Genomic DNA, 11,952 nt, shown 5'->3' on the forward strand with positions numbered 1-11,952 from the left:
CTTGACTTCATAAAATATAATAAGTAATAAATAAGCAAAAGGTGGAGATGGGGTGGTCGAGAGTTTCCAAAAGTATCGTCACAAGAGTAAAGTAAGCATGCGTGTATTGCGTTTGGCAGGATATGATGAACATGCTCCTCCTGATTCCCAAACATTTATTTAAAATTACATATAGAATCAAAACTATTTATTAAGGTGCATATATGTCTGTACACATAGCACATACTGTATAAGTATGTTTCACACACCTCGAATACAGCAACGTTGGACGATTCAGCAGTTGATGGAATGTAACTGCGACCTGAAACTGAGTGACATGGGGTTTTAACATCTAGCTGACTCTTCACCATACTCTCCTCGTTCAGCTTCTACAAAGTGAGATAAGAAAACCCAATGTATAGAGAAACATAGACAATGGCTATGAATGAGAGAGAGAGCGAGAGAGAGAGAGAGACAGAGAGAGAGAGAGAGTGAGAGAGAGAGATCATTTGACTGACCCTCCTGCTGAGTGTGGTGTTGATGAAGACCAGGTCATCCAATGTCAGCACTATCTTATTGGAGTTTACTCCTCCTACTGCTCCTCCTCCACCACCACCACCACCAAATACTCCTAATATCCCCCCATGTTTCCTGTAATCACATGTACATACTCAATTGTTTATTAGTAATACATTAAACTTGTTTAACTCAAGGTGAACAAGCAAGCCAGTTCATACCTTATATGGAGAAAACAGGCACCTGCCCCACACAGCAACACACAGAACAACAGAAAGAGAAAGAAGAGGGTCACCCCATTCAGGCCTGCAACAGAAATAAAGAACAAGATAGAAGGAGGAATCAGTGGGAATGCTAATTTTTTTTTTTTTTTTATGAAATCCACAGGTAACCCTTATGTGTTCCTTTCTCACCTCCACTACAAGCCACATAAGGGCTGAACCAGCAGTTGGAGTCACTGCTTGGAGACACTCCGGCAAAATGAATGGATTTCCCCAAGTACTTCAGCCCTCCATATTTCCCATATGTGTGTGGCGCTTCTAGTGCATGTGTGCAGTGCAGTATTGACCCAGAGCCATCTGTATCCAGGACAACGTAGCGTGCCTGCATCCCCTCGCCATCAGTACCTGCCGATATCCGCTGGTTAAAACCATTAAACTCAAATCCACCCTCATTCTGAGCCAGAACTTCACCCGATACCCAGCGGCCTCCACTTGCAGCTCGACTCTGCTCTGCAGCCATGGCTGTGTAATATATCATGTTATAGATGGTCCCAAAAAATGGAGAAACCTGCCAAGAAGGAAAAAAATCACAAAACCAATAAGTAAATAACATCATATGTCTTCAACTAAAGTGCTGTATTTGGTTTTTCTTAATGATTTATTTATTGTCTCCAAATCAGTTAGTCATTGGGATTTTATAGATGATGATCTCACTGTCGCAGGAAGTAGCAGTGCATCTGTGTTACCACATAGCCTATATAACAGTAAATCAGGGTTAGGGTGTAACGGAATACATAAATTCAAAATAATACTAACTGTATTTCATTATAGTTGCAGTTCAAATAGTTGATAATCAGAATACAGTTACATTCATAAATGGTATCTGAAGGGATTACTTAGAATTTGTATTTAAATTATCGGTAACACTTTACAGTAAAGTTCCATATTTGTTAACATAGTTAACAACATTAATTATTCTGAACTAACAATGATAAATATTTTTAAAGCATTTGATAATTCACGCATCTTAACACGTGGCTTGTTGTGCATGACACCATGGAGACTTCGCATGTGAAGACTCATGCTACTCTCCACGATCCACAAACTATTTACCACGCGACCCATTGAAAGCAAGAACCCCTAATCATGACCACGAGGAGGTTACCCCATTTGACTCTACCCTCCCTAGCAACCGGGCCAATTTGTTTGCCTTGGAGTACTGGCTGGAGTCACTCAGCACACCCTGGATTTGAACTCGCGATTTTAGGCGTGGTAGTCACCGTAAATACTCGCTGAGCTTTCCAGGCCCCCAATTCTTACAGTAATATTAATAGAATGTTTTTTCAAGGTTTTCTGTCATTGATGTGTTTTAAAAATGTTAGCATGAAAACATTATTCATACATCATTAGTGGAATGTACTTTAAATGTTTCTACATTGTGAAAAAAATAATAATTTTCAAATGTTTTCCAGAACGTTTTCCAGAGAGCATGAAAAAAACAGTAAACATTTAAAAAACTGGACTTTCTGGGGGGCCTGGGTAGCTCAGCGAATATTGACGCTGACTACCACCCCTAGAGTCGCAAGTCTAGGGCGTGCTGAGCGACTCCAGCCAGGTCTCCTAAGCAACCAAATTGGCCCAGTTGCTAGGGAGGGTAGAGTCACATGGGGTAACCTCCTCGTGGTCATGATTAGGGGTTCTTGCTTTCAATGGGTCGCGTGGTAAATAGTTTGTGGATCGTGGAGAGTAGCATGAGCCTCCATGCTGTGAGTGGATTGAGGAGAGTAACTGTGCCACCATGAGGTAGTGGGAATTGGGCATTCCAAATTGGGAGAAAAAGGGGATAAAAAAGTACGTTCTGAACATTCCCAGAATAGATCAACCTAATGGGAATGTTAGAAAAATGTTCGTAGCACATGATGCTTGAAATCTCAGGTCCCTATCTTTTTAAATTTATGGAAAAAAGAAAAATAAGTAATCCAAAGTGTTTGGATGTTACTTAAGTTACCTATAGTAATTTAACACTCAATGTTACAAATAACATGTTTCCGCACATATTCTTTAAATAGAGATGCACCGATCGGCCGGCCAGGGACCATTATTAGCGATTTTCCGCATGCTCGGCCCGGACCGGTAACCGGCCAGTCAGCCTCACATCTTACCGATTCCAAGCCGGTCCGTTTTGTTGCCAGCGGCGCAGGCAATAACGTCACAGCCGCACGTAAACATGTCATTGGCGTGGGAGATCTTCACTGTGTGAGTGAAGAATACATAAAGTTCGAAATGTGTAATAATTCTAAGGCCAAAGTAAACCGCGGGGGAACCACCACAATAACTTTCGGAACAACAAACCTAATTAGACATTTATAACACCATCACCCAGCTGAAAATGCCCATTTTAAAAAAGAAGCTAAAAAGTGAAAGCGGCTAAAGCTAGCCAGTGCTCAGAGACCGCCACAAGTCAGCAGCGTCTTTTATCATTCCTGGGCAACGAAAATACCAAAGCAATTACGAGGAAAATTATGGAATTCATGGCCCTGGATGACCAGCTGTTCTCCATAGTTGAGGACAGAGGCTTCAGAAATCTGATAAATTTCCTCGATACAGAGTAGGAGGTACTTTCCGACGTCGCGTTGCCCGAGTTGTTTAATCTCGTGTCATGTCACACACGCAGCCTGTTATCTGTCAACATTTGTGTACACAAATCCGGGAGAGGGGAAGGGGGGTGCTGGATGGCAGAGGCAGGCTAAATACATACAAATTGTGCCGTTGTGATTTAACGTAATTTTTCCCACCGTGTCCGATATTAAAATCAGTGCGACACACATTGCAAAAGGCGTGGGCATTGTCGATATGGCTTCGGGATATGAAATTCAATTCTTCCATCCAGCTGTTGCTAAATGTACATGTATATTTTGTTTTTTTCACCGCAGCACCAGCTGAGTCTTCTCCTCCCATATATCAGTGATGCTTGATTTAACACCCCGCGTCTACTGCCTGCGCAAATCATCAACAGCTCAAATGGGTTGTAGGTTGCCAGATTGTGAGCATAAATTATTTGTAATGTGTATGATGTGTTGATTGTGTGAGTAGGATGCGTTTCATTCAAGATCTGGCAACTGGACCACCTTGGAATATTATATTGATGTGATTATTCATATAACGTGGTTTGGGCCATACAAATTTACGGGAGTTTTTTTGGGAGAAATAACAAAATGGGAGACTCCCAGGAAAAACGGGAGTGTTGACAGGTATGCAAGCCGTTCCCGAAGCAGTGCTCAGTTTTACAACTGATATTTGGACATCTAACGTAAGTTGAGCGTATTGGACACTTCAGTTTTTCAGATCTTTGGAATTGTTTTGTTAGACGAGTAATAAAGATAAAAATGTCCATTTCTAAAAATAGTGGAAAATTTGATCTGTTATATAAAGCAACTCATTTGCAGTTAATTGTTATTTCTACCTCTTTCCAGTCACAGAGCACTTTATTTTGAGAGTTGTTTAAGTGAGAGAAGATCCAGTAACTTAGTGCAGTTTGGGGGAAATTTTAATGTTTAATAATTTATTTTATTATGAAAATAAAATTTAGCATTGAAGAAAGGTAGATTTTGTTTGTATATGTGGTCAATAATAGTTCTTAGAAAGAAAATCGGAATTCGAAATCGGCCAAGAAAATTGCAATCGGTGCATCTCTATCTTTAACCACTCTAACCCTATTAGTAATAATAAAGCATGATAATAAGTGATAATAAGTAAGCATGAATTTCCATTCAGGTCCTAGAGGGTTTATGCTGGTTTGTGGTAGTTTGGTGCTGGTCTAGCTAGTGGACCAGGATATCTTTAGCAGATAGCACACGTCTCTGAGATGTCTTTTTTAAAATCTTTTAATCTGGAAAGCATTGCATTCTAATTAATATCTGCTAAACATCTTAAAAAGATCAGATTTATAAACATTTTAAGTCATAAACATTTGAAAGACATCTGCTGAATATCTTATTGACAACGGAAAGGAAATGTTTTATAGACACATGGCAGATGAGCAAACAACCTAAAATAAATCAGTCTTCCAAATGTAAACTCATCAACAAACCAGTGAAGCTGGCTGATCAAGAAATTCTTGCAGGTGAAGCTTACTAGAGAGCCTGGTGGGGACACCAGCATTCAAAACACAACACTTGCTAGTTATCAGCTATGCTGTTTTTTTCAGCAAGATGATGTTCATGTCACGTGAACCATTTAGAGAGAAAATACCACTGAACCAACTGAACATCAACCTGAAAAATATCTCAACAAAAACAAATTGTGTATGTTAAATGTACAATGCTAAAAACCAATATGAACACATTTAGGGGTGAAACAAGATGCATTGTTGTGGCAAACCATCTTCTGTGACTGAGTACTTATGTTATTCAGGCACAAGCTAAAAATTAGGATATTCTTTCTAAATAACTGTGGTTTAGGTTTTTAAAAATTATATCACTAGACCTAAATCCCTTTGGTAAGACAAGTTTAGACCCACTGTACCTGTTCAGCTGATGTACTGGTCCGGATGTCGTAGTTTTTCTGTGCTTCATTAAAGGCCTCAAAGAAGTTTTGTTCCCCTTGGTCAATGGTTATTGTTAAGACCCCATCATACGCCCTTCGCAGTTTAGTGTCATTGGCCAGGATTGCATAGTTCACATCTTTGTATGGCAATGAATACAGCAGTGTGTCATATGGAATAAAAATGTATCCTCTGTCAATCATTCTCATGTCCATTGCTGTGGTTAGCAAATTATACTGTTCATCTCCACCAATCAGAACAGAGTGCATGCACATGATGACAACTGTAGACAATGAGGAGTAAAGAAAGGAACAAGGAGGGGGAATGTGATGAGAGGGTTGAAGAATCAATGAAAGGATGAGCTGGTGTCAATGACTATTCCACATGATAAGAGGGTCCCTCGGCACAGAATGATGCAGCAACATTGACAATTTGTAATCCAGTAATTACCATTTACAAATGATAAGTTCTGATATACTACCCTACAAAGCCAAAAAGCATGAACTATCATTTAGACATAAGGGGGTGGGGGAAACTAAGCTAAGACTAGTTTTAGCTGGTATAAAACTGGTCAACAAGACTGTCTTGCTGGTCTAGTTCCTTTCCCCATCTAGCCAAGCTTGTGCTCAGCCTGACCAGATATAAAGTTCCCAAAACCCCTCTAAAACCAGCCAACTGACAAGCCTGACCAGGTTGAGTGACCAGCTAAGACCAGCCTACCAGAATTGGCTGGTTAAAATGTTGTTTTTTCTTCAGCAGAGCTCACTCAGTTTTCTCTTAGTTGAGCCAAACATGCCTGTCAGGATTGATCATAGTCTAAATGTCTAAGAAAACCAATTTTAGTTATAACTCAATTTTGGCTAAATGTGCAGCAACTCTTTTAGCTTTTATGGCAGTTTAGATGATAGATTGCAAAAAACTTGGTAACACTTTACAATACGGGTGCAATAATATGCATTAATTCATGCTTAACTAATGCACAGATAATATATAGTTAATGCATGACTCGTGATTAACTAAGCCATTCATTAATGATTGCCACATCAGCAACTAATAAAGTGTCTGTCTGATTAATATATGAAGTCATATATGAATTGCTATGATTTAAATGTGTAATTGTGGATTCATTTCCTAACAACTTATTATATGAACTAATAGTGTTAATTAATGTGCTAATTACCACAATGAGCCGAAGCCATGTATTTGAACTTCCACCCAATACGGGTGCACTAATATGCATTAATACATGCTTAATTACTGCATTATTACTGCAAATCTATGTGTTAATAACTACAATGAAAAAAGAGATATACAAAATATCACATATAAATACATATAGCTCTTTTTTATCTCTGCATCCCACTGTTTTTTTTTTTTTTCTTTAGTGAGGCAATGTTTTTGGAAACCGATGTTAAATAAACAGCTTTTATAAAGTCCAATGATTGTCATTAATGATAAATGAGTTCCCAAGTCATGACTTTTTAGGCAGTATCATCAGTTTTAATTAATTTTTAACTAATGGTTTGCAAAGATATCATTATATTATGACTACTTGTTGAGGCACATGACTATTAACTTATCATTAAGTAATTGTTATAATTAACACATGAATTTGCAGTAATAATGCACTAATTAAGCATGTATTAATACATATTAGTGTACCCGTATTGGGTGGAAGTTCAAATACATGGCTTTGGCTCATTTTGATAATTAACATGATTAGTTAATTTAATAAATTGTTAGGGAATTAATCCATGATGACACATTTAATTAATAGCAATTCATATATGACTTAATATATTAATCAGTCAGACTCTTTATTAGTTGCTGATGGGGCAATTATTAATGAATGGCTTAGCTAATCATGAGTCATACATTATCTCAATATTAAATGTGCATTAGTTAAGCCTGAATTCATGTTTTTTAATGCACCCATAATGTAGTGTTACCAAAAATATGTATTAAAATAAATTATAGATAACATCATTTAGCACAGATTTAATTCTGTTTCAATATCTGCAGAAATGGAAGTAGGTTATAATTTCATGTGAAACCACTATTCAGTGGTTTCTGTTTTAATTCTAATTTGAGTAAAAGAGATACTTGCTAAACATAAAAAGTCAAACATATCTCACCCCTCACACGATCTGCCTCCCGTATTGCTTTTAGGGCTCGCCGTGGTCCGTCCTTGTCCATTTCCATGGTAGTAACAGTGCCAACTGGCAGACCAAGAGCACGTAGGGATGATGCAAGTTCATGCCCGGTTGCTTCCCACATGTCGCTCTCTGCTGTTATAATCCCAACATGTGCCCAGCGGAAAAAGCGCAGTACAGAGAAAAGTACACGAGAAGACAATGGGAGTGGGTGAAGAAACGTGGGATACATTCCCTCATTCATGTCAGCATTCAGGCAAGCCCAGGACAGGATGCCCTTGTTCCAATTCTTCGTCAGCAGTGCAGCAGAGGTGCAGTAGCTGGGGTTTGCAGGTCCAAGAAAGGCTGAGCCATATCCCTCCAGCTCAGCAAAGCGAGCCAGGCCTCTAGAGCTTGTGCAATCCTCATTAATGAGTGCATAATCATACCAGTAGCCTTTGTTGAGGTCGGGGTCTTTGTTGATGCGACTGATGGCTAATCGGGCAGCCAGGTCTGGCAGGGCTTTAGAGTACATAGGGTCACACGCCCATGGTCCTACAATGGCGATTTTAAAGGTGGTGGCCCAGGCCTCACAGGGCAAGTATGCTATCATGGCTAGTGGAAGGAGAAGCCAGTTACCCCACCAGCTTTGGCTGCGTATCACTGGAGTGGAGGACAGAGAGCTCACTGGGCCATGTGTGCTTTTGGCTTTGTGCTTTGTGGTTTGTTTTCGTCGTCTTTTTACAGCAGAATATTGTGGTTGCGATCGTGGTTGGTAGGACTGGCAAAGAAAACTAGAGTTTCTGTGGTCAGCCATTTCATTTGATTCTTTGGTCAAACTGTTAAATGGCAGTGACAATGAGACAAATTCTGGCACAGAGAAATGCTGTGAATATTTTGCCTGTGACAGTTTGATTGATGTTAAAAAATACAGCTCTTGCTTTAGGTTGTACCCTCCAAGGGGCACTACCCCAAAACTACTGCACAGTACCCAGCCATCGCTGTCTGCAGTAGTGATTGATTGGATGTGTGTACATGTGCGTGGTTGTGTTTGAGAGAGAAAGGACAAGGTTGTGATGACAGAGTGGGAGAGTGAGAGAAAGAAAGAAAAACAAATGAGAGGGACAAAAAACAGAAAAGACTAAAGTTAGTTTATCTTCTCAAAACTAGAATATGAATACAATTAGTATATACAATATATTATAGTATTTTTCACCACAGCTTAATATGTAAGAGTGGCTAAAACACTGACACTCATCATCGGTGTCAGATAGTTCATTATAGGTATAAAGGATCTAGCTGAACATTAATGAATAATGCTCATAGCACTTGGCCAACTAAGGAGACAAGGCTTTGGGATATATATATATATATATATATATATATATATATATATATATATATATATATATATATATATATATATATATATATATATTGCATAATATAATCATGATGTAATCATAAGCAATTTTCCATTAATTCCCTCTTTTACATCAATTGCCCATTTGGTATATTTATCCAATTTCTGGAGCTTTCATCATTCCCAGGCTTTTTCACTTTTCTTACAAAGTAAATCTGAATCACTACACAACATGTTTTAAATATACAGAAAACAGCCTTGATGAAAGTTTTAAATAAATCTATTTATTTCTTATCACTTTAATATAATGATTATTTATTATATTGCTTTGAACTTTTCAGAAAGGCAAGCTTCAAATAAACACTAACAGCTAATCAGAGCTTTGTGGTGACCATAGCAGCATTGAGGAGCAGAAAGCAGGATATGTTAAGAGTGTTCTTCAACCCTTTTACATATTGTCATTTCCACTGTGATCCGAGAGGCCTGATCTCTAATTTCAGTCTTTGGTGGAATCAGCTGACCAGCCACTTCCTCACCTGACTCAAGTGCCATCTGCCTGTGAGGTTTAAAGTTGGAGGTGGGGTGAAGTGTTACATGACTTGTACCAGGCTGTCTGCACAATCCTCACGCTCTTTCTATATCCATTGCTCAGCAAGCAGCAAGCAGATTACAATTAAAGAGCTCTACCTTAATTAGCCATGGTCATGATAACTGCCAAATAACGTGAGCCTTAATCAATCTTAATCTTAATCAACCTTATCTCTTCATACCAACATCACACTCTCTCTTTCAATGCCTGTTAATAACTCTCTATTCCTTTATCTTTTCTTTACTCTCTACCCTATAAACCATGTCTTTAATATTCTTCCATATTGTTACTTCACACCTCTCTGACGTGCTCTTTTGTTGTCAGCTTCTCACCCTCGCACCTTAACCACGAGGTCTGGCATGCTCTTTCTAGCCTAACACTGAAATAAATCAGGATTACTGAGGATTGCACGGGATCTTGCTCACGCTACTTTGAGTGTTCCACTGTCTGTGATTATAAATAACTGGTACACAAAACCACAGCCCTTCATTTATTCAGTCCAATCTTAATGAGCTCTATGAAAGTTGAGTTGTTTCATCAGATACTAGAATTTCACATTCTTGGTCCTTATACAATTTGCTTAAATATAGTGTTTACTAAATTTACATGAAATTGTAGATAAAATACCTATTGTGGAATGACAATATGGCCATGTTGACTATATACAATCTACAGGCTGCCATAATGTTATTTGAATAATATAATGTTTAGAAAATAAATAAATAAAAGCTGATAAGGTTTAGAGTGTTTTAGAGGATACATCCTGATATATATATCTAAATATGACAATGAGTTATCAATCTGAATCTGCTTGAACTTCTCATGACCTGAAACTATTTCTGTCAAATCCTCGACTTTTAAAGGCTGATTTATACATCTGCGACGAACCTACGCCATCGTCCGACGTGCACCTCTTAAAAAATGTAACTGCGAGTCGCGTCGACACAGACAACAACAGCTGTGATTGGTCCAGTTTAACCAGAGACCGCCCCCAAGGATGATATCAAGGATGTCTGAGGTAGAGTTTTTATACAAGATTATTTTAATATCTATGCTTTATACTACATTGTATTTATTTGGACCCATGACCATTAAAGCAATTGTCTCAATCGGGAGCTTCTGCTGTTTTTTTATTTTATTTTTTTGTTGGTGTTTAATGAAGTGACAAGCAAAACATGACAAAACATATCTGTGTACAGCTCTAAAATCTTAAAATCTTAAACTCTAAAATCTTTTTTCTCCGGGGTTTAACTTGAAGATACTTTGTGAGTGAAATAATGTGTGTTGAATTCTACTTCCGAACTTTCCGATCAACACGATGATTTGACCGTATGTTTAACAACCTATAGACCTTATTCACATTAGTACCATCTTTGATTTTTAATGGGAAAGACAACGAGGCTGTGAGATAAACTTCCCATCTCACTTTATCGCTAGGCTATAAATTAAAAGTAAGAGTAAGTATGTATATTTATTTAATTTTTTTCAATGTTTTAATCATAGCTGTAATTTGGTAATGGGGCTGTGGTCAATCCTTTTCTTATCTTTATAATCAAGTATTATATAAATGTAAATGGCTTAATAAATGGAGGTGATATAATTTACTTTCAGCATTAGCACTCCAGACCAGATCACTAGCTATTTTTGGCATTTGTAACCTGGATATAAATATAGTAAGTAATGGTAATGTAATACATGTGAATGTAAGATGTGAAGTGACTTGACATTAGAGATCAAGCAACTGTATTTGTTAATAACAATTTAATATATCTCTTTTGCAATCAGCACCTAAGAACCATGACATTGAATGTTAATGAATGTTAGCTGATTTAGCATAGAGTACTAACAAATTACATGTACCTAGCTATTAAACATACTTCCAGTAGTGAACTTGTGATAATATTGAGACTTGTGAATTTTGGTACTGAGGATACTCTTGATACAACAATGCACACTGAAACACTGAAAAAAGATTTAACAAACACAAAAGCTTTGCAATAAAACATTTTTTCTACAAATATTCCTAAAACGCACAAAGGCATGAAATTTAAACAATTTAAGATTACATTAACATCCCGTAGGGACAACCTAACTCTTTAAGCCTTTGGGACTACCCAAGCACATTTTATATTCATTTTATTTTTATTTATTTATTTCATAAAGGACTGCTACATAGAAGACCAAAAGATTGGCTAACCTGGTGTGTGTGTCTAATTGAAAGCCATGTGGACTGCTCATTCCATTAGAACATGGAGAGTCTTGGAAGAATCAAGGGTAGACCAGCACTGCACTCCCAAGGAGGAAATAGTAATAGAATACCAATATCCAAAATTAAAGATTTAAAAGTCCAAAGTAGAGAAAAGTCTGATATTCCATTCCAAATAGAGGGAACAATCTTCAATAAGCATCCTTGATCTGATCGTCTTTCAAGAGGACTATATTTTCACGAAGCAAATGAAGAAATCCACTTTTCTCTTTTTATAACAGAGATTTTTTTTGTTTATGGTCCCTGGAGAGTGGAGGACCTGTATTGGAGTCCTGTCCCAATCTGGAGAGCCTAATGGGGGAATCCACTGAAACAAGAGCCTCTCTAAGTCCTGGGTCTTACT

General features: G+C 37.8%; 1 protein-coding gene across 1 annotated transcript in view; it reads right to left on the reverse strand.

Moving 5' to 3' along the window:
* LOC127639616 (retinal guanylyl cyclase 2-like) overlaps positions 1-11,655 on the reverse strand; it is a 32,951-nt gene extending 21,296 nt beyond the window's left edge. The window contains exons 1-7 of the mRNA XM_052121731.1: positions 11,541-11,655; positions 7,395-8,396; positions 5,241-5,542; positions 909-1,284; positions 717-801; positions 498-630; positions 249-368 (exon numbers count right to left, since the gene is read on the reverse strand). Of these exons, the coding sequence (XP_051977691.1) occupies positions 249-368; positions 498-630; positions 717-801; positions 909-1,284; positions 5,241-5,542; positions 7,395-8,208 (1,830 nt within the window). The 5' untranslated portion in view covers positions 8,209-8,396; positions 11,541-11,655. The remainder of the gene's footprint in view (positions 1-248; positions 369-497; positions 631-716; positions 802-908; positions 1,285-5,240; positions 5,543-7,394; positions 8,397-11,540) is intronic.
* Positions 11,656-11,952: the final 297 nt, after the last annotated feature.

Source organism: Xyrauchen texanus, chromosome 4, assembly GCF_025860055.1.
Source record: "Xyrauchen texanus isolate HMW12.3.18 chromosome 4, RBS_HiC_50CHRs, whole genome shotgun sequence".
Lineage (NCBI taxonomy): Eukaryota > Metazoa > Chordata > Actinopteri > Cypriniformes > Catostomidae > Xyrauchen > Xyrauchen texanus.